At 41.4% G+C, this 23,146-nt stretch overlaps 1 protein-coding gene across 13 annotated transcripts in view; it reads left to right on the top strand.

The window, feature by feature from the left end:
• The window catches only part of hspg2 (heparan sulfate proteoglycan 2), a 102,283-nt gene that overhangs the window by 57,312 nt on the left and 21,825 nt on the right, over positions 1 to 23,146 (top strand). For 7 of the 13 annotated variants that reach the window (XM_025901611.1, XM_025901615.1, XM_025901616.1 and 4 more), the window contains 27 exons: positions 346 to 459; positions 641 to 768; positions 882 to 968; positions 6,264 to 6,331; positions 6,472 to 6,533; positions 6,642 to 6,782; positions 7,963 to 8,154; positions 8,502 to 8,540; positions 9,035 to 9,139; positions 11,678 to 11,962; positions 12,064 to 12,117; positions 12,786 to 12,869; positions 13,660 to 13,752; positions 13,839 to 13,928; positions 14,294 to 14,524; positions 14,617 to 14,730; positions 14,824 to 14,951; positions 15,416 to 15,502; positions 15,666 to 15,724; positions 15,894 to 16,058; positions 16,175 to 16,285; positions 16,525 to 16,625; positions 16,727 to 16,907; positions 19,221 to 19,280; positions 22,128 to 22,250; positions 22,455 to 22,607; positions 22,804 to 22,964. In XM_025901611.1, the coding sequence (XP_025757396.1) occupies positions 346 to 459; positions 641 to 768; positions 882 to 968; positions 6,264 to 6,331; positions 6,472 to 6,533; positions 6,642 to 6,782; positions 7,963 to 8,154; positions 8,502 to 8,540; positions 9,035 to 9,139; positions 11,678 to 11,962; positions 12,064 to 12,117; positions 12,786 to 12,869; positions 13,660 to 13,752; positions 13,839 to 13,928; positions 14,294 to 14,524; positions 14,617 to 14,730; positions 14,824 to 14,951; positions 15,416 to 15,502; positions 15,666 to 15,724; positions 15,894 to 16,058; positions 16,175 to 16,285; positions 16,525 to 16,625; positions 16,727 to 16,907; positions 19,221 to 19,280; positions 22,128 to 22,250; positions 22,455 to 22,607; positions 22,804 to 22,964 (3,216 nt within the window). The remainder of the gene's footprint in view (positions 1 to 345; positions 460 to 640; positions 769 to 881; positions 969 to 6,263; positions 6,332 to 6,471; positions 6,534 to 6,641; positions 6,783 to 7,962; positions 8,155 to 8,501; positions 8,541 to 9,034; positions 9,140 to 11,677; positions 11,963 to 12,063; positions 12,118 to 12,785; positions 12,870 to 13,659; positions 13,753 to 13,838; positions 13,929 to 14,293; positions 14,525 to 14,616; positions 14,731 to 14,823; positions 14,952 to 15,415; positions 15,503 to 15,665; positions 15,725 to 15,893; positions 16,059 to 16,174; positions 16,286 to 16,524; positions 16,626 to 16,726; positions 16,908 to 19,220; positions 19,281 to 22,127; positions 22,251 to 22,454; positions 22,608 to 22,803; positions 22,965 to 23,146) is intronic. The other 6 variants (XM_025901622.1, XM_025901623.1, XM_025901612.1 and 3 more) reach the window with 5 other exon arrangements.

Genomic DNA, 23,146 nt, shown 5'->3' on the forward strand with positions numbered 1-23,146 from the left:
GGCTTGCTAGCTTCAAGCTTCTGTAGTCCGTTCTATGTGAAACTGCAAACTCCATCCTCTGATAATGACTGTAAGGTTTTTAACCTGGTCAAACTGATGTTTTGAATTGGTACGAGCAACTTTGCAACCTTGGATTTCACTGAAGTTATTCTGACAAAGGAAAGAAAGCAAAGCCACCACAGATGTGTCTAAGCTTGCTGGAAATAAAGTCTCCTAATTTTTTCCATAATACTGCTTGACGATAATTGCAGTCTGTCTCGCTCCGGCAGTGGAACAAAGACATATTCCTGTTTGTCATCACTTGTCTCTCACCTGAGGTGCTTTTCCATTTTTTCCATTCTGCAGGAATGTGACGAAGGGTACACACGGACTACCTCTGGGCTTTACCTGGGCACTTGTGAGAGGTGTGATTGCAATGGTCACGCCAGCAGCTGTGACCCGGAGACCGGCAGGTGTCTGGTAGGTTCTGTGCTACTCTTCCCCTCTCTGTAGCCTTTGTCAGCGCTGAGCCTTCTTTGATCTCTGACACGGAATGTGCAAATTATTTCTTGGCAAATCCCAACATGTGGCTACCTAAGTGCCATATCTTCAACTGTTCCATGGATCACACCTCTTTTTTTATGTGTTTCCTGACCTAAAGCAATGTCTCCATAACACTGCTGGCTCAAGATGTGAGCGCTGTCAAAATGGTTTCTATGGAGACCCTGTCACGGGTGGTGCTCAGGCCTGTAAGCCCTGCCCCTGCCCTGGAATCTCTTCTAATAACCAGTAAGTTTATGTCAGAAATGATTTTCAGTTTGCTTTTTTGTTCTTTTTCATGCTAAAGTAAACTGTGTGCAGGGCAGGATCATTCTCAATCGTCATCTCTTTTTTTCATGCAGATTCTCTACGACCTGCTATCTGGATTCTGACAGCCAGCCGACCTGTGACAACTGTCCTCTTGGATTCACTGGCCGACGCTGTGAAAGGTACGTTGCTCCTCTTCTATTTCTTATCTCTCTATTTTTCTCTTTGTCTTCCTCTCAGGGTTGTCTAAGCACTGCTCAGTATTTGGGGTTACCTGGCTGGCCGGCAGAAAGGTTTCCAGGGGCTGGCAGTAGCACCGACTGATTTCATTCACAGGAGAGGGATATAAGCATGTCTGTGGTTCAAATTTCCCTTTTTTTCATGGTTTTTGTAGCTGAAGTATATCAAAGGAGGGATGGGATCTCTAATATATCTTTAAGGTTTTGTACTGTGTCCTCACAGAGCTGCTGGTGGTTCTCAGTGTTGTATTGTGGGTGTTTTGAGTTGCAGATTGTGAAGTTATTTCTGCTGCTACTAGTAGTTTTCTTCGTCCCACATGCGACATAGACCACTAAGGTTATTTCTCCTGTGGCACAATGCTGTGTCTTTGTTGTTGGCTCAGTTCCCTTCGTTGGTAACGAGGATGCCATCAGTCAGATTAGATTTTTTTTTTATAGAAAAGAAATATGCTAAAGGAGAACTAACAGTTCGTCTATAGGAAATAGACTTTTTTTTTCTCTGTGTATCTTACTTTGGCTTTCTTCTCCTTTGCGTTATCTCCAGAAGCCTTTTTCAAAGGTTGCATTCTGCTTCACCTTTTTGCTTGGCTGGTAGAAAAACATTGTAGGTGCTGGCTCATGTGATTTCTGCACATATCAGTTGTTTTGGTCATAAATGTAGATGTGACATTTATGTGGACTGTCTGGCTAATGAATCTTTGCCACCCCAATGGCAAAGATGAAAAGGTGACTTGGGTACACACCGCATCTTGTCATTTACTATGATATGAAGTCCCTGCCTGTATCCCTGCCTGATTTTGCTATTTTGATATTAAGAGAAGAGATGCCATCTGCAGACAGTTGTGGGGACCCATTCCTGGAGAAGCACACAGAGGGCTCCCTGCCTATGGGATGTGGACCTGAAACAATATTCAATTTCAACTGGGATAAAGAATTAGAACTCAATGGCAGTGGAGATGATGACACTGAAAATCCTTGGCCTGTTACTACTATTATCCCTACTAGGGCTTTACTGTCTACTGCATCACATCATCACAGAACTCAATCGACAAAAATAATCGGGATGGGCGTTGTCTCAGTCACCCCCAAAAGGTCAGTGTCCAGACTCCCGCCACGCTTCACTCCAAGCCCAGAGAGCAGACAGTCAAGCTTCCAGCAACTTCTCCGGCTTCACCTGAACTCCTTTAACCGACGGCTGACCATGCTGGAAAGCAACACGCTTGATATGAAGGACAGCATTCATAGTATGGAGAAACAGCAGAGTCTTCTCAGCTCCCAGCTGAAAGAAGTTATCAGTCTGCAGACAGCCTCAGAGAAGAACAAGAAAGTTAGCGAGCTGGAAAAGAGCTACACAGATATGGAGGCTCGTCTGAGCAGACTAGAGGAGCGGTTAGAGATCCTAATAGATGGTTTCACAGCCCTGGCTCAGGAGATGAACAAGATGAAACGTACAAGACACATTTCCCGTTCACTCCAAGAAAAACGGGTTCTGCCTTCACTCACAACTGTCATTGCGGTCCCATTGCACTCAACACCTCAGCCTCAGGTCAGAGTTATACCTACTAAAATGTCTCTCACCAGTAAAGCCACTGTTCCCAAAAGCATACCGACTCCAGGTCTCCTCTCAAACAAACACAAATCTGCTCCTAAGACAGATCGAAAACTCCAATCAGTGAAAAACACAACAAACCTCCAATCTGTCAATAGGTCATTCAAAAATCAGTCTTCATCAAGATCAACAGTCAAGTTGAAGACCAGTCAAAGTAAACCTAACACTAACCCAGAGTCTACACCTCAAACTCTAGTGAAGCCTCAAACAAAAAAGCCAGAGGGCAGGAGGGCTGCTGTGACACCAAAACATAATTCACAGCCAAGGCAAACAAAACTAAAGGAAGTTAAAGAAGAGGCAACAATCACAAAATTTCAAGTGGACCCACCACCTCACAACTCAAAGCCTGCTAAAATCCCTCAGCTGCAAAAACAGTCTGATCGGGCCAATAAAAAGGATCCAGCTCTACTTAACATAAACAATAGCCGTAAAAAGACAGTGATAGCAGATGCACCTGGAACAAAGAAGGCTCCGAAGGGTGTGAAAACTTCAGAAGATGATTCAAAGAAATTGCCAAAGCCTCACAAAGGTAGCTCTAACCCAGATGAGAAAAAGACTGAGCACAAGTTTGCTCATAAGTTGCCCTCTCACAAAACAAAAACTTCAACCAAGGCCACAGTGACAGCCACAAAGACTGTTAAGGCTACTACAGCCAAGAAACCTAAAACAACAGTAAGAAGGACAACTCTTGCTCAAATCAACGCTACCTCTCCAAAGAAGAAGTCAAACATAACAGTAAAAAGGACATCAACTCCCACTAAATCCAAGGCTGTTGCTAGGAAGAAAAAAACTAAAAAACACCAACATAAAAAGAAAAAATATTCTGAATCTGGAGTTTTGGACCTGCTGAGGCTCCTAAATGGAGATTCTAAATCTGCAAAGCAGAACAGGAATCAAGAAGGTTCTCTTCATATTGTCTTGGGAAAGCTGGCCATTCCCATCAAAATTATCCCTGATGACTAGAAAATATGTTGTTGTTGTTTGTTTAATTTTTTCATTATTTTTTTTTTAATTTCCAGGCTCTGATCTTGGTCCTATTTATATAAACTACAATCATATCAATGGAATATAATGAAGGCACAAATATTACAGTATTTACAGTGACTTTTAATTTATTAAAGGTATAATATGCTTTTACAGTACAGACTAATACAAAAGTAGTTCTAGTAAATGACCCTTGAGTGGTGTTTGGGGGTGTTTTCCTCTGCAAAAACCCATTTCTTCTCTCCCCTTTTATTCTGCTGCGTTTGCTACATTTCTAAGCTGCAATGTTTAGCCCAAACCAAAAACAAATTGCAGCATAGTCACAGTGGATGTCTTTAAAAATGTTCTGTCCTCTGCTCTCTGTGTGTTTGACGGCTGAGCTGTGCTGCTCACGCAGAGCAGAGAGACCACAGGGGACAGCTTGAAGCAAAATTCCTCTCCCTCTTACTTGTCGAGTCATAAAAAGGGGCCAGTTTTAAAGGGCCAATGCTTTGTTTTGTTTTGGGGGGTTTTTGCAAACAGTAACCAACAAGTCCTGCATTTGATACCTTTAGTGTATTATACCTTTAGTCTGTAATGCAGATGCTGACATATTTTTAAGTGTATTATGTGGCAGAACTATTGCACACAATTCCGCTATGAAGAGATTGCTTAGCATGTGAACCTTTCATATGTGTACTTTTTTCACTTCATTATGGGCATGCTACCTCAAATTTGACCCCTAAATGTTCCTCGGCATTATTTTTTCTTTAAAAAGTGCTTTGCGCATCTTGTCTATTTCCAGCATTAACACATTTTCAGTGCATGTTTCAAATGAATACAATATGTGCTGACTTCCATGAAAAGCCTTATATCGCTATATCACTTTGTGATTTCAGGACAAAATGCTGAAATTAAAAGGGTGAATTTGGCCTTGTATGAAAAAGGTCGTAATGGCAGATTCAGGGTGTTTCTGGAACCGTAGCTTTAACATTAAGTCTTACCCTGGATGAAGATTACTCACTTTATACATTTTAATAATAAAGATCTGTCACCCTGCGAGTAGTCAATGTCAGTTACAAATGAAGTTTGAAAGTTTTACAGTATTTTGTTAAACATATAAATGTAACAATAATTTGCATGGCTTGACATGGTAACGCCTGTCAGTTCACCACTTTGATTCCAGACTGTAATCATTTTTTCACACTCATGGTCTCTGGAAGATGAAGCTTACAGACACTGGTAATACCCCAATTTTTCTTCTAGCACTACAACGTGTGAATTTAAATGAAATATCTTGACATCTCTTGTCTAGATCATCAAGATAGCAATAAAGATTTCATCACATGAAAATTAAGAATTTGTCCAATGTCTTGGTTTTGTACCAAATACTTGGGCTATGAAACCAGCTCTTTGATAGAGTTCAAAATTGTGACTTTGAGCACGTTTAGCTCAAAACAAATTGAATATGATTATTGTCTGTAGGAAATTATACTTTAGAGAAAACTGTAGCTTAAATGTGAATTTTTCTCTTGTAACTATTGTAACTATTTACATTTTGTTGCAAGTATTTGATGGCAGTTCAAACAAAGGCTTTGGACATAAAAAAAAGAATCCAAGGGCCAAATTCTCATATTGTTGCTTTTTATTGTCATGTAAAAAAAAATGAGTGTTGCTTTCTGCATATTCGGAGATTGTTCTTTGCGTTTTACATTTTTATAATTTCCATATGATGTTCTTTCAATATGACAATTTTGATGTACTGTATGTTTGATTTTTGTTATTATGATGTCTGTAAAACAAGATTAAGTTAACTCCTTTTGGAAAGTTCTTTAAGTCCCAGTAGACAGTTTGAATAGTGTTTCTGAAAACAAGTTTATAGCATGGAAGTCTACTTTCTTGGCTGTTGACCTATGGACCTTCCAGAGGATAGGTGAGGTAAGACTGACAGCAGTCGTCCCTGCACAAATTGGGTTTGGATTAGCCTGGTGACAGTGCCAATGTATGCTTGAGCTGATGGTGCCTTTCTTTTCTTTGTCACAGTATCAAAAATGATCACTTTCTTCCGCCTTAGCATCTTCTTTTTTATCTGCTCCTAGTAGCTACTATTCTTACCTCTGCTTTCTTTGTTGTCACATGAATTCTGTTGTTTAGATTAATCTTTTTTTTTCATCTTGATCATTTTTTTCTGGTTTTCTGTAAGTTGTAGTGTTTCTGTTCATTTGAAAAAGAGATTTCTCATTTTCAGCTGTACAACACTCCTGTGAGAGATGGGATCAACATCTGAGACATGTTGAAAGTTTTATCAGAGGCTGTGCTTCATCCATCTCCAGTACAGGCAGTGTTTAAAACCTGTTAGTATACAGCGGAAAAGCTGGGTGATTTGGTTCATGTTGATGTAATGCTAGCTGTCTGTGTAGATGCGTATACTTGCTGAATGGAATAACAGAATGGTACATGTGTTTCTTGTCTGAGTCACTGAGTTCTTTGTTTCTCGCTGAGGTCTGGTTTGGGTCAAGAAGATGCCTTAAAGGACATTATTCATCAAATTTATCTCTTCTTGCAGGCTTCCCAGCTTCCTTCCCCATTGTTCTTCAGGTTAATACTTTTTGCATCCTTCTTCACTGGAAATATTTACTTTAACATGCTATCTATTTTTATTTCAGATGTGCTCCAGGATACACTGGTAATCCACTGCTTGGACAGAGCTGTAAAGTTGGAAATGGACCTGATGGTAAATTCAGTATTTTGATCTAGGAAAATAACAAATCTTTTAACATGTTGTGCCTTATTTTTATAAGGAAAATACAAGTTGCAAAGATACCACTCGATACAGAGCTTACTGTAATCTTCTACCCTTCTGCCTTGTGACAGAGTGCTATAACTGTGACCAAAGAGGGCGTGAAAGCTGCAATAGCGGTGTGTGCAACTGCAAGGTGATCAGACATCGTCACTTCATGTTTACATTAATTCCCTAGGTATTTTCACCTTCTGGATATTATAGCATGGGCCGCTTGTATCTTTTTCCTCTGATGCTGGTGTAGATGAACGTTGAAGGCCAGTATTGCTCCACCTGTAAGACTGGGGCCTTCCATCTGAGCCAAGAAAACAAAGATGGCTGCCTGTCCTGCTTCTGTATGGGTGTCACTCAGCAGTGCTCCAGCTCAACCCACTACAGAGATCTGGTAAGACTTTAAATAATAGTAAAAATACAAAAACATATACAAATAGTAAAATTATTCACGAACAGCAGAACATTTAATAATCAAACCAAATGCATGTTTGCACTGTTATACAGTAGCAGTGATTATATCAGCAAATGAGTTACTCATTTACATGTGAGAGGAAAAATGTGTGGTCTAACTCAGGAAAGGCTAAATTTGCCTTTATCACAATTTGCTTAAGTGCTTCTGAGCCAGTGATTCTGGACAAAGATCTACTGATATTTCCCCATGTAAGCAATTATTTCCAGGAAGATTAACTTCTGTTTTGTTTTGGGGGGACTTTTTCGCTTAGAACTGCCTCAGGGCAACAGGGTAAGAAACATGAAGTCTGTAAGACACATAGATTATATTTTTTAGAGTGGTATTTATGCTTATTTAATGTAAAAGAGGCTTGATAGCTTAAGTCAGGGTCAAGGCCCAGCAAAGACTCTAATATGGCCCACTGGACAGCGTTAGAAAATGTGATGGAGGGCATAAATCTTGGACTTTTAACTGTATTTTCATAAGTTTTACAGTGTTTCCTGCTGATAAAGACCTCCGCTGTGGTCATTCATACTACACCAAAGTAATTAAGTAACAAATAAACAATTCAGTGACAGAAAGGTTCCTGTTTTTTATTATTGCAACTTCCCCCATTCCTGCTTTCTTCGTTGGTACCTTTTTTAATGTATCTTTTGTAGTGGGTCTCTATTAAACCCTGGACTCTCATTATTCACGTGCAAGAAGACCTTCAAGTCTCATGCAGTCTGTATTAAGCCTGTTTAGTCTGCTTCTCCCTTCCTTTTAGCAAAGTTTTTTTTCTGATTTGCTGCCTCTTGGAAATGAAAGATTTCAGCACAAGGTGTTATGAGAATATGACATCACCATATTAGGGGTACCAACTTTCACTGATATGAAAGTGTAAAAATGTGTTTGAAGTGGAGCGTTTAAAACCGTCTGAACTCTGAGCATTTGGATCAAAGAGATTACTTGTAACTATTCTGTGGGAATGTTTAATAGGAGCGTCTTTTATCACTTTAAAACTTTGCTATTAAAAAATGAGGAAATGCAAAATGGTTTTCTTTTAAGCACCTTATTTATTAATGTTTTTTAAGTTGTACTGCATTATTTAGTGGCTTGTATGCTTAAATTTGTTTTGTAGGTGTCCTCAGTCTTTTCTCCAGGGAACTTCCAGGGATTCGCTCTGGTCAACCGTCAGCGCACCAGTCGCATTTCCACTGGTTTCACTGTAGAGATTTCCACTGAAGGCACTCAGCTGTCCTACAGTAACTTTGACTACCTGGGACAGGAGCCTCACTACTGGCAGCTTCCAGGAGTTTACCAGGGTGATAAGGTCAGTATTAAAAAGAATATACCACAGATACAACAGTGAAAACACCCCCGTGCTGCATATAAACATGCTCAGCAGCACACATCAGAAACAACTAGACCATCCTACTCAACTATTTTCTCCCTTTTGCTGCTTTTTCTTACTTCAAGCTTCAGCCGGTCCTTTTAGAGTGAACTTGTTTATCAATCTTTGCGTGATTTCTTTTCCTTCATTGCTGCAGTGGTTTCATCTTTTAAATCCGAACAGTGTTTATATTGGTAAAATAATTTGTATAGATTTGATGACCCCGGTGACGACTTACATAATGTAGCTTGTGTTTTTGTGTTTGTCTCCCTCTCCACGCTCTATAGAAAAATTCTCATTTTGCTCGAATGAAACGAAAAGATCAGGTATAAAGTTGTTGTATGTTGTGATTGCAGTTTGATCATATAAAATCTAGTGATTTTTTTCTGAAGTGCAGTGTTACCTGGCATGTTTCAAGTAACTGTACTGCATTTGAAATACGCTGGTTGATGTACAATAATAATAATTATCATGTTATGCATGTGCATATATCGTGAATATGCACTGAAAAGTTCTGTGATCATTTATCTATACTGGCACAGTTATTAGATGCATGCCGTTTTTACAGCTGTGCATGCATTTTGCAGCTGAAGGTGGCAAACAAAGGCCTCTTAGAGTTACCCACTTTTATCAAAGTCCATATTCCACATCGCTTTCTGCTTCACATGATACGAGCCCTGTGGATTGATCATTAATGGTCCATTAAAGAGCTTCATAAACTTTAACTTTTACTGGAATAACACTGCCATAACACTTGCAAATACCATCAGCTCAGTGGTGAGCAAAGTGATCAAAGAGCTTACTTTATCCACATCAATAGAGTGATTCATACTTGCCAGAGGAGCAGCTAAGGAAGGATGCTTCCATCTGGAACCTAATGGCCACTCAACGTAAAGACCCCCACAGAACCAAAAGAGCTAGTCAGGTATTTGGTGTGACCTGCACTGTAGATCGGAGAATCTAAAACTCGTGTGTCTAACAAGAATAAGTGATGCACAGTGTTTTTGTGGACATCTATAGAAGTAACATCATCATCTTGGTTCATAGATGTAGCAGCATGAACACTTGGGTTTGATGAAGTGGGATTGAGCAGAAGCACATCGTCAGATATGAGTGTGTGTGCATGTGAGTGAGTTATAGAGAACTCTGGCATGAATAGCAAAATCTTAGTTTCTTTTTTTTTTTTTTTTTGCCGTCAGAATTGTTGTCTGAAGACCAACAAGGATACCAAATGGATTTATTTTGCCAAATGGATCATCATGGCATTGCCGTATTGGTCCATTTGATCAAACTTTGTTGTTATTATTTATTTTATTTTCAGTTGTTACAGATGGGACAGACATGACTGGGGGATAGGAAAGGGAGAAAGAACGAGAGGAAGGAAAAGAAAAACAGAAGGGAAAAGGGACAGTGAGAAAGGGCACTTACAAAGACAAAGAGAAAGAAAAAAAAAAAAAATCTCCTGGATCACCTGTTGAGAGAAAAAGAAGAGAAGACAAGCAAAAAAAACCAAACAAAAACAAAGCAACATACTAAACACAACACCATCACGTTAATCTAGCTGAGTGTGAACAGCAGTAAATACTAAATATTGAAAGTTGTTGTGCAGCACGCAGGACAGACAGCGCACAATGTGCTTTGAAGTAGCAGCTAAGAAAGGTGTAGTTTATGTCTACGAACAGCGAACACCCGTGTGCACACCTGTGTGGATCAACGCGCTTGTATACAAAAGGTTTCCCCATGTAACGGTCTGCTAGAGGGTGTGGAGGGCCATAGCCCCGTCCCCCAGGGCATGAAGCAGGCATGGAGGAGATCCAGGCTCCAGACATCCAGAGGACCCAGAGTGCGAGAGCCCAAGGAGTACCACCGGAGGGGCATCCGTGCCACCCTCCTGGGAAGGGCTGAGGAGATCCCCAGACGAGGGGTCACCCAGTAGCCACGGAGCAGAAGCCAGAGGGGGCTGCACCGGCGTGCCCGCCGGCTCTGCCGGCAGCCAGCTGTGCCAGAGTGAACCGAGTTGCAGGCCCCGAGGCCGGAGGCCCGAGGGCCCCCTTTGCCCCAGAAGAGGCCTGACCGAGCGACAGGCATCGGGCCCCGCCAAGTAGCCACCGGGAGTGAGCCGGTGCATACCTGAGCGCCCAGCCCCGGACACCAAGAACCACCAATGCACCAACCCCTGAGGGCATCAGTTACCAGCAGGGAGTGTGGTGAGGGGAGATAGGCCTCCACACTTGGAGGGCCTGGGAGTACCCAGGGAGGTGGAGTCTAAGACCCGACCTGACATATAGACACAGACAAACAGGCACACACAGACATAAACATGCTTTCCCACCCTCATGCACACATATACAAACACTCAGCACTCACCCAACGTAGGGATAGACATACATAGACATGTACACACAATCATACTCCCCAAACATACTCTATGCCCTGGGTCCAGGTACCCTCGCCCCCAGAGGGGGAAACGGCACCCAGACCCAAGAGATGTGACCCTTTCCCCCGGGGTGGAGGCAAGCAGACCGCCCCAGGCTCCGCAGCAGCAGGGAGGCCAATCAGACAGCCAACACCTCCTCCCAGCCCCCCGCCCCGATGGCTAGTAGAGAACGGGGGTGTGTGAAGACCCCATACCTCCCTCCTCCCGCTCATGTGTAGTGTTGCTGCGTGTTGTTCTAAAGTGCATTTAAAACAAGGGAGGGCATGGTGCTGCTGCCAGAGAGCAGCAGGTGTTAGCACGGCCCCTCCCGAGAACCCTCAATGTCTACATGGATTTAAAATTGAGAGGTGGGCACCGGCACCAGAGGTAGGGTTGAATACACAGACCGTCCTCTGGACGCCGTTAACGTGATCACCCTCAAGGCCCTATATATATATATATATATGTGTGTGTGTGTGTGTTATGAGATTGTGAATAATGTGGATGTCTAAGTTGTGAAATAAAATTGAGGCACAGGTGGCCAGAAGGGACAGAGGGGGGGGAATGCCTCCCCTGCACCCTGGTGACACACCCGCACCCCAAGGCCCTACCTGTGTGGGTGGGTGTGGTGGAGCGGGAAGAGGGAGGCAGCCGGGGATGGGAGGAAAAGAAGGGAGGGGCAAGATGCCCCTCCTTAGGGCCAGCTCCCCGGCTGACCCCAGTAGGCACCCCCGTCCTCTAGTACCCACCAAGGCAAGGAGCCCAGGCCCATCCCGATTGGGATGGGCCTTACGTGAAAGAACTTTTTAAGTGTTTTGTTGGTGTGACTGCATTGTTTGAGTGGAAATAATAGAATGAGCCTATCATGGGCAGCATCTACAATAACTATATAAAAACTGATTGCCTGTGTAACCTGGTGTGTCTAAAAAAGCTTTGTCACTTTTATTGATAGTCAAGCAAGATTTGCATGGTAGGTCCCCCTTCTCTTGGAGTGGGTATATATTAGGTTACCTATTGTTTGTCTCTGGTACACCACTTTCCCCTCAGGGTGCTGTCAGAGAGCTGGATGATGAAGTCTGGGCACTTCTCTCTAATTTCTCCAATGGGCAAGCTGGTTCTCCTCCATTTTTTCCCTCCTATAAATCCTCCTCCTTTTCATCATCCCCGTACTCTTCTCCCTATACTTCACGAGTCCCGACTTCCTCTTCGTCTTCCTCTCACTCTCGCTGGTCTTTGCGTAATCTGAGTCCCCCACCCCCCCCATCTGGTATCTCTTCAGTTAGACCAACTCGACCCCAACCTTACTCCCCAGGCCATGCTCCTCATCTCCAGGTACACTCTGTCAGAGATTGCAAGAGGTTTTGTTTATTTTTTGCAAGCCTTTTGTTGATGTCTTCTGTTTCTTTTGGGGGCCTGGTTCTCCCGTGAATCAGCAGAGCAAGAACACAGCGAGCAAGTCTTATAGTACGACTGGTGGGACCAGCAAGGTAGATAGTGGAATGACTGAGTGACTAACTTCATGTCCATTATAATCTTAAAGCTTTAAAGTCAATTAATTATTAATTAACAACCATCTTTTTTTTTTCATTTGTTAAGGGTTGTTTTTTCCAGAAATTTTAAATAAAACTTAATTATAATTTGCGAAATTAATGCTGAATATAATGCGTGTAGTTCATAAACACTAAAGAACGGGTAGTTGACTTAATTCTAGTGATTAATTGGAATGGAGGTATTTTTCGTTGTTAAGCAAATCACTCCCACTCACTGCTGTCACAGTGTGCACTGTAATTCTCCACTTAACACTGGTTTTATAATGGCCTGTCATTATGCTGTTGTCTGGTTTAGAACCACATCTAATTGAGGCACTTGTTAAGCTGTCATTGCCATATTACTGACTGTACAAGTTGCTGTTTTAGTTGTCAGACAAGGCACAGTGTGAGTGCTCTGCTGTTATCGATTGGCAGCAAAAGACTCTTTAATAACACTCCTACGTGAAAACATCTACTTCAAAGTGTTTAGTTACATGTTATGTTTGTCCCCGATACTTCCCAGGCATACTTTCTGGAATTCTTGCTTGCTTGCTTGTGATTTCATCTTGCTGCTTAACTCTCGCTCGCTTCCTGTGGCTTATTCTCCTTCCTCCTTTGCCTCTCAGTACTTTCTGGTCTACAAAGGTTTCAACTTGCACCAGGATGGTCTGCTCTACTGGCAGCTTCCAGGGCAGTTCACAGGGGATAAGGTAATTGTGAAAACTTGGCTCGCTCCTGGTCATCCCCTTAGAGGTCACATAAAATATTGCACTCCTATTATCCTCAAGCATTCCTACATAACTGTCCACAAAACCTATGCCCATAGTTTTACAGTTGTCCCCCACCCTTTCCCTTCAGTGTAGCTTCTTGATTTCCTGTCCTACATTCCTCCTGTGTATTAAAATGTGAGGGCTTTTTGCCATGTTATGATTGGAGTTTTGACTGCTTGGCTTTTTGTAAAGTGAGATGTAATGCAAAGGTCAGAGATCATGTTATTAGATTTTCTCTTAATTAAGTGATGAAGTGATGAAAACATGCATGGCAGTATACGTCTCACATGAGACAAAAGCAGCAGATGCAGCAATGTCATGACTTTCATTCTTTGCTATTGCCTCAGGCTTCAAAAGCATACTATAACTTCCATAAAGCAAGTTGATTGTATCTTTCTTTTTTAATGGCCTTGGAAAAAATAACCTTCACAATCACAGAAGCCATTAGACATCCATCCCATGGATAAAATTCAGGGAAGGCACTTTTACATGTATTTACAAATCTGCAAAATGTAAATGAACGTTATAACATGGTTAGATTTCTGCCTACTTTTGGAAAGATGCTCACATGTTGGAAAAAATAATCAGTTTACTCCTTTACATCCTTCTATCAAAGGACTTGTTCTCAGTAAAAACTGTCACTTTCAGCAGCCACCAATGTGTTTCACATTTCTTTTTTATCTTGAGAACTGCAACACTCATTAACCTGACATAAAACGTCATGCTTTAGGTGGGGTCCTATGGTGGAAAACTTAAATACACCATTTCCTATGTGGCTGGTCCAAGAGGGACACTCCTTGACGATGCTGACGTTCAGATTATTGTGAGTATCTCTGGGAAATTTGTTGATTTCTACCAATGTTACATGCATTTAGAGGATTTGCTCACCTGCTTTCATTTTTCCTTCAGGGTAATGACATCACCTTGGTAGCCCGTCAGCCTTGGCAGCGGAGGCAACAGGGCAGAGAGATGAATACATTTGAGATCGTCTTCAGAGAGGTGAGTGGTTCATAATTTAGCCTTGCTGTTCAGATCTGTTATAGTGTATAGTAATATGCTATAAGCAGATTTAATTATAAGTTAGATTTTTCCAATTTAAATATATTTTTAATACTATAGGCCTGTGTTACATATATATATAGATAGATAGATAGATAGATAGATAGATAGATAGATAGATAGATAGATAGATAGAGATAAAAACTACAGCAAATTTTGGGCTTGTTGAAGTGAAACCATCCACGACTAAGCCTCTCCTTTGTTTTCTTACCTTCCTGAAGCTGACCATGCTAAAACTCACTTTTCTTAAAATCTATTCATAATGCACACCAATTGCTTTAGCCTTTCTTTTTTTCTCCCACTAGGAAAATTGGCGTCGACCTGATGGCATGATTGCCACTAGAGAGCACCTGATGATGGTTCTGGCTGATCTCGATGACATCCTGATTCGAGCATCCTACTCCACAGAGATGCGCTCCTCCAGCATCTCTGACATCAGCATGGAGGTTGCTGTGCCCAACTACAGCGGCTTGGCACAGGCCCTCGAGGTGGAGCAGTGCCGATGCCCACCTGGATACCAGGGACTCTCCTGCCAGGTCAATATTTTTTTAAATAAATTTCTCAGATTTTTCTTTCTTTTTCATTTTTTACCTGATTGTGCCGGAATAATATATTGTTGTTTTTTTAGGACTGTGCTCCTGGCTATACCCGCACCGGTGGTGGCTTGTACCTGGGTCACTGTGAGCTCTGTGAATGCAATGGTCACTCTGACTCCTGTCACCCGGAGACCGGCATCTGTTCAGTACGAAGCACCAGATCAGCTTATGATTGATATTTTTCTTTGAATTAAAGCTTCCTGACAAGATCTGTAAACAGAGTATTTGCCTTCTTCCAGAGCTGCCTACATAACACTCAGGGTGAGCTCTGTGAGCAGTGTGCTCCTGGTTTCTTTGGTGACCCCACTGTTGGCACTCCAGAAGACTGCCAGCCATGTGCCTGCCCTCACACTGACCCGGACAACCAGTAAGTTCTGGCACGGATATTAAGACGTTACATTCCAGCTCTATTTATAGCTCAGGACAACTGTCCAGTGCAATTAACCCTGTCTTGTAGATTTTGGAGTATTGGTGAAACATTACCCTGTTTACTACAGGCTTACATCAAGTCCTGCATATTTCATAATCCTGATGAAAGTGTCTGATTTTGCACTTACATTTCACTTTACCATAAAAGAATTTTGCTGTTTCATGGTAACGAAATACCAAATCTGTTGAAAATAATTAATTTGAAAAAAATTTGCATGTTTTAAACACTTTGCCTTTTTACAAAAAAATATTTATGCTGTAGTTTTACCTTTAAGATTCTTGGAACATATGAATTTGCTTACATGTTTTCCCCTGAGTCCAGTCAAAATTACAAGTAAACACCAATTACTTGTTAACTGAGTTTCTAGACCAACACTTTTACTTTGTGTGTAACTTATGCAGGTTCTCCCCTACCTGTGAGAGCCTTGGAAACGGAGGTTACCAGTGTACTGCCTGTCAGCCTGGCTACACTGGCCAGTACTGTGAACGGTAAGATAACTGCTACTCTCAGAGTGAATACCTCATGTGTTTGTTTCAAACAAATCTTAATAAGATGATCATTTATGAAAGTACACCGACTGAAATTTCTGTAAAAGTAAATTTTGCTTTCCATGGCCTGTTGTTGAGATGGGGTTTTTTCTGTGTCTGTCAGTTGTGCTCCTGGATATGTTGGAAACCCACAGGCAAGAGAGAAGTGTCGTCCAAATGATGGTAAAGTTTCCACGCTTCCAATAAAATAAATGAAAGCCTTGTGCTGTAACTGTGCATGAAATCTATAGGAAACATAATAATTCAGAAATTTAAGAAATTTTTGACTGTTCTCACAAAACTCTTCTCAGAGTGAATTCCTGAATGTTTATATTGATCCTTGCACCTCCAGTTGCAGCCCCACTCGTAGTCAGAATTTATCCAGAGAGAGTCCTAGTGCCACAGGGAAACCCTGTCACTCTGCGGTGTCAGGTGTCTGGATCACCTCCACACTATTTCTTCTGGTCGAGAGAAGATGGACAGCCAATCTCCAGCAGTGCTGACAGACGTAGACAAGGTACAAGATTCAGCCCTTTGACCCTAAATGTAAATGAAACTGACATGATCGTATCTTGTATAGTAGAATGATGATATATATATATGTATGTGCAAATGCGAAATTTGTGTGTGCAGGAGCAGAACTGTACTTCACCAGCGTCCAGTCGAGGGATGCCGGTGTCTACATCTGCACCTGCCAAGACCAGCGCGGCACTAACAGGAGCCACGCTGAAATTGTTGTCACAAGTGTGTATGGGTATCACTGTCACATTAAGAGGAAGATTTTTTTCCTGATGCTGCCTGTAAAAGAACACCAAATATATACAGTCACACAGCTGTGGTTCGATAAACACTGATTCTTATGATGAAAAAAAAAAAGAATTTTAGCTTTGCGGTAAATTTAAATTGGTTTCTTGTGTTGCGTTCTGAAATCCTCTTGAAGTATTTTTAAACAGTCAGTGTAATCTAACTCTCCCTGTCACCAGGTGTCCCTTCCAAACCTATCGAGGTAATCGTTGAAGAGCCCAAATCCCAGACTATAAGGGTCGGGTCTACTGTCCAGTTCATCTGTACTGCACAGAGCAAGGTAGCGCTGGCTCATCCTTTATTTATGAGACACTGAGACAGTGTTTTGTAGACGCATACCCTGTGAGATTCATATATGTTTGTCTGCTCCCTCACGTACAGTCACCAGCCTACACCCTGGTCTGGACTCGAAGCGGCAATGGGAAACTTCCCAACCGTGCCATGGACTTCAACGGCATCCTAACAATTCAGAATGTCCAGCCTGAGGATGCAGGTGTCTACATTTGCACAGGTTCCAACATGTTTGGCATGGACGAGGGCAGAGCCATCCTCTACGTGCCAGGTTCGTGATCCTTGGCGCCGCATCCCATTACCCATCACGCCTTGCTGCCATACCAGCGCTGACTCCCATGCTTTCTCATCCTCACACATTACCCCAGTCCGTCGTCTTACAGTAGTGCATGCTTTTCGTTTCACATCGTGTGATGTAAACACTCAGCTCAGGGTTAACAGCTTCCTAAGCGCTTGCAGTTCTAACTCCCAGTGCTTTTGCCCTCTGCTCTCAGATACCACATATATGACATGTCTGTCCTCATGCTGCCAATCAATCAGCTCTTTTCGCTGCTTTTTTTAAACTTACAGTCTTTTGCGTCTCTTAATGTGGTTTCCTGGCATTTATATGAAGAAATACAGCTTGTGGGTTTGGTAATAACTAAAACTGTAGAACATAAGATATAACACACAATATACATGGGCAAGCATACAGATTAATGGGCACTCAAAGGTCATATCTCTTTTGGAGATGTGATTTGTGGACAATGCTTTCTGCCAACACTCTGATGAAGCTACTGCTGATTTTTATCTTCTTGTTTGTTTGTTTTTTGGTTTATTTTTTCATAATTAATCGGTGGTGGTCTGGTTGCTTCCTGATTACTCATAGATTTTCTTGTTGGTGCTGCCAAACATTTTGCTAGCAGGGTGCTGGATTCTGGTGTGCTCCTATGCTCCTCCCTGGCTTAAGTGTAGTGTGTGTAGCGTAGTGCATAATGATGAGGGGAAATGCGGATGCCACGATGTGTGCTTAGTGACTCTGTGACTGACATTCAACTAGGACTTCACTGTAAAGGATGAATAGGAAGAAGTCCTACTACTCTTGAGTATTTGTGTTACCCAACTTTTAAAGTGTCCCTTCATGAAACTACTGGCTGCTTTGTTACTCTACTTACCATCCTGATGATGAACGTTGTTGAACAAAATGGTGCTACTAGTCACACAGTTGGTTAAATCTATGTTTAAATTTACTGTTGAACTGTGCTGTACTGTTGAAATAGTAATGTTTCATTCCTTAGTGTTAGTCCACCTTTGTATTGATTGCTACTTCTAATTTTTTGTTGGTAAAAACTTCAATATCTGACTTTTTCATCTGACCTGCAGAAGAAAAAGAAAAAAACGTGTATTAATTCAACTACAATTGTATATTATGTTTTTTATTTACACTTTGTCAATGTTGTTGGTGCTTGTGATTCTGTGATTGACTGAAATTTGTTAGCCTAGAATGTTTTCATGAAATCAAATATATAAGAAATGTAGATTTGGGGTGGCTTTTTAAAGGAACCTTTAAAAAAAGGCAATGTGGACACAGTTACATGGCAAGATGTTTGTTTACATTCACACAATTTTAAGTATTTTTACTAGTCACATTTTAAATGTTGTCTTTTCGGCTTTAATTCATCGACTGAGTAGATTTCTTTATTTGTCACTCTTATTAATTCAAAGGCTACATGTCAGCATGTATACACAAATGTGCTTTTGTAATTTTTTAAAATTTACTCTTCTTCTTTTTTTTTACTTTTTTTTTAGAACACACCAAAATTATGTAATGTACACTACAATGTATTTATATTAACTGTGAAATATGTTTAAAAGAAAAAAAAGTTATTAAAAGTATCACATATAGAACAAAGAGATTTTTTTACAGCCTCACTCATTTACATCTATAATATATTTTAGGTTCAGGGTGACCACAAGCTGTATGTTTGCTTTTAGCACCTGAAATGTCAGGATTAAAAACAGCTTCTTGCTACTAACCTGCATGTGGCTACTCTGTATATCTTAATTTTGTGTTGCTGAACAGTTCTCATAGTGATGCTCTTTGAGCCTATGTGTCTGTGTGTCTATATGTATTATGATTCTTTTGTCTGTTACACATGTGGTACTCAGACTTTAAAGTCTAAGTGGGTTTTCCTCATTGTTAGATAAGCATAAAACTGATACATTTCAAAGCATCATTTCGGAAACTATCTTGACTCATACAATATGTATTAGGTAAGTATTCATTTGAATGCATGAAGCTATGAATTTAATGGCACCATGAGGACGAATTCTTAAACGGTGTAAGGAACCACAAGCTGAAATGGAAAAACAAATGTCAAAGTGGTGCCATTTGAATTCAATCCCATGATTTTTTTAACATGTTTACATCGTGTGTGATGATGTTTGCAATCGAGTGGGAAAAACTACGGCGACTCACATGCAAGGATGGATGTAAGTGTCTCTGAGGAGATGCGAGGTAAACCGCTGTTACTTCAGAAAGCTGACCTGTCAGTTTACCTGTTCCCTTCATCCCTCCCTCCCTTCCTCCCTCCCTCATATCCAGAGGCCTCACAGACTCAGATGTTTTACACATCCTATGAAATGTTTGAAGGACGCAGACATAGTAAGTCCGCATGGGCATGATTTCTTCTTCAGGGTTCCCTAGAAGGACCCTCCTCTCTCTGTCTCCTTTACATGCATGCTCTAATCTTCCACAGCATGGATGCGCTACTGATTTGGTAACATCCATGTACAACCACCCAAGCAACAGCTGCAGACACTGCATAAATAATAGCCTGGAGCATACATGCTCTCTTATGTGGTGTTCAAAAACAATCAACAAAGTTGAATTTAGAGCTAAAAATATGTTTTCTGTGTCCTTCTTAGAATTAAGGCTTATAAGATTGTACATGAGTGTTACTGGTTCCTACTTGACTTTTTTGGTTCATTTGGATCCATCACTGCTGGGAAAAGTGCATGTTCATTCCAATGGGCATCTCCTTGTGAATGTAGAGTCTACTTTTCATTGTTTAGAAAAAAAACTTTTAAAAATCTATTTTTTTCAGTCACTGGAGTCCTTTCACTTACTTTATCGTCCTAGTTACAGATGACCAAGAAAGATGAAATTGTCCCTATAACGTGGACAAAGTAATTAAGTCTGTTTTGTTAAAATAATAATTGTCCAGCTAATTTTCTGGTTGTGTACTTGCATGTTTTATATGACAGAATCTCGACATTCAGAGAAAGGAAATGTCACTTCATTCTTACCTTCTTTTCCTCTTCACTTTCCTCTATCGTTTCAGGAATCATGCTAAACTTTTTTTATACTGTCATCTGGGCTTCAAACATCATACTGTGCTTAATACATCTCATCACAACCCCATTGCATCATAGCTAAATGTGCATAGCAGACTGGAGTCCACACTTCCATTTGTGTGAAGAGATACTCAGATGGAAGTGTACTTTAAGTAACACTGTGAGTGTTTAGGCTAAACTATACTGCAGTGGCTTCATACAATCATACACTGTATGAAGAAAATATTTGTCTCACATGCAAGGAGCGATCGTGGCTCAAGAGTTGGCGGTTCGTCTTGTAATCGGAAGTTTGCCGGTTTGAGCCCCGGCTTGGACAGTCTTGGTCGTTGTGTCCTTGGGCAAGACACTTCACCTACTGGTGGTGGTCAGAGGGCCTGGTGGCGCCAGTGTCCGGCAGCCTCGCCTCTGTCAGTGCACCCCAGGGTGGCTGTGGCTACAATGTAGCTTGCCACACCTGTGTGTGTGTGTGATTGGGTGGATGACTGAACGTGTAAAGCGCTTTGGGGCCCTTAGGGACTAAGTAAAGCGCTATACAAATACAGGCCATTTACCATTTGTCTTTCAAAGCAGTATCTTAATTCTAGTGTGGTTAAAGATAGTTGTTTTTCACAGTGACCATAGGTGAATTAGCTCAATAAGTAACAGAATGGATTTCCATATAATATCTGTGCCCAGAGAATAACTCTTATTCCCATGACTATTTCTCCAGACTCACTCAGTGCTCAGTTTATGTGTTTTTGAATAAAATTCCTCAACACTTCTTTATGGATTGCCATGAAATATGCAGCACTACACATATTCACATCCTTTCGCAACTGTTTGTAAACACCAGTAAACCTTTCACATAGCACCATCATCAGGTCAAGAGTGTCAAGTATTTTTGTATTATAGCCCTAAAACTTGTTAAACAAAAACATCCAATCAATTGAACTCTTCTTAAAATGTGATAATTAGCAAATTATTCAATATATTTCCTGAACACAGGCAGGTTGACATGCTTCTTGGCATTTAGTTAAAACAATAATACAAACTAATAGAACTACTTTTTGAATAGCAAATGAAATACCTTTACTGTAATACAGTATAACCAGAGTAAAAAAAAAATGAGAAGAATTATATCTCAAAAACTGGGCAGATAAAACCAAAGCTAACTGCTAAGATAGATCCCATGTTAGTAATGTGAGAAGTAGTTTTGGGTTTTTTTTTCTTTTGTTGGTATTTTAAGTGTTATTGCATGTTGCACTGATTCTACCATAGACATTTACATCCATCCATCCATTTTCTTCCACTTATCCAATCCAGTTATGCATTGGTGGGGGGCAACCATGTCTGCCTTGTGACAGACACGTCACCAGTCTGTCACAGGGCCAACACACAGAGACAGACGACCATTCACATTCACGCCTTCAGTCAATTTAGAATCACCAGTTATCCTAACCTCATGTCTTTGGACTGTGGGAGGAATCCAGAGAACCCAGGCAAGCATGAGGAGAATATGCAAACTTCACATAGAAAGGTCACACAGAGGATTCATACCCATGGCCTTCTTGCTGTGACGTGACATTTGCAAAACATAACAAATACAAATAATAAAACACATATGTAGTCATAATCAAATCACTTCATAGATGCTAAGCCAGTATTCAGACTGTCATGCCTGCCTCATGTCCCACAGTGGACGCCCTGGAGTGTTCGTGTCACTGGGGTCAGAGAGTCAAAGATTAGCCAAGGCTTCAAAAATCCCAGTTTTCACCCTACAGTACATAGCCTCCTCCCCTCCTGCTGAAAGAGCCCTTTCTTTTGGTCTGGTACCCTGGGATCGAATACACAGTCCAGAAGCTAGCCAAACTGGCGTAGACAGCAATATACCCAGAGGCCCTGCCAAGGACTGCATGCCACATCTCATCTGTTTTGTCTGCACTGGGGATTTAGGCTGCCAAGTGGGTTGAGGCACAGGCCATCACTTTCTCTCTAAGTCTGATCAGTCACTTACATGTAAAACCATTTCCACAGTTTGTAATAAAATAACCTGATGGCCAAGCAGAGGCTGTAGTCTCCTGACAAAAATTCATGATTCATTTAGAAAGTCTGTTTCTCCATGTTAGGTCTGGCGAGATTTTAGAGCTGTGCTTGACTGAATTGTGTCCTTCTGTAGCTGCAGAGGGGGCCCGGCCTCTGGCCACTGTAACTCCCTCAGTGCTGAACGTCTATCAAGGCCAGAGGGCAGAGTTCCACTGCACAGTAACTGGAAACCCAACCCCTGCCATCGAATGGATTGGTATGATAAGTTGGATTTCCTTCTTAATATATTTAATACAGGGTTTGTTGAGCTATTTCTAGTTATTTAAGTAGAAAGACCAGATTCTGCCATGTTTTGTTTGTCTCTAGGAAATCTAGTGCAGCAAAAGAAACCTACAAAACCTAGCCCCACTGCTCTGATTTTGTCATTAGTGACATTAGTGTAATTACGTGATCCCTACAGGAGGTCCAGGTAACCGAATGAGTCCGAGAGCAGTGATTCGAGGTGGCATACTGACCTTCACGTCAGTGGACTCAGCTGATGAGGGAGACTACACCTGCAAGGCCCTAAACACGCATGGCGAGCACACAGCGCGGGTTTCTCTCCTTGTCCAAAGTATGCACTGTGTTTAAGTGTGTATGCATTTTTATTTCATGTTTCCACAGAAAGATTTTGAGGACTCACAACTATCTGGGGACAAAATGCAATGTTCAGGTTTAGGAATAGAGTGGTTTTCTAAGTTAACAGATGATTCCAGTGTCCTGTGATCACAATATGTGTCTTTGAATGTCATGTTGCATTCTTTGGTTAGACTCTAACCCTAGCGGTCTAGGCACCCTACCTCAAGTCCAAGTCAGTCCTCAAAATACTGAAGTCCAAGAAGGTGACACATTGAGGTTGTACTGCAGAGCATCGGGATCACCCACCCCGAAGCTCACCTGGCTGAAAAATGGAGGACAAATCCCCCCTCAGGTGAGCTATATCCATCTTCCCGATGCCTGAAAGAACAGCATTTAATTAAAAACTGTAACTGCATTTATATTCCTTTCTGTATTATCTCTATCTAAAACCTCAAGGTACGTCCAGTGCCGATGGTAATCAGAGTGTTTATGGCTGTTTCAGCATTTTGACCTCTTAACTTTATTTTTCCCTTC

The sequence above is a fragment of the Oreochromis niloticus genome, linkage group LG20, assembly GCF_001858045.2.
Source record: "Oreochromis niloticus isolate F11D_XX linkage group LG20, O_niloticus_UMD_NMBU, whole genome shotgun sequence".
NCBI classification, from domain to species: domain Eukaryota; kingdom Metazoa; phylum Chordata; class Actinopteri; order Cichliformes; family Cichlidae; genus Oreochromis; species Oreochromis niloticus.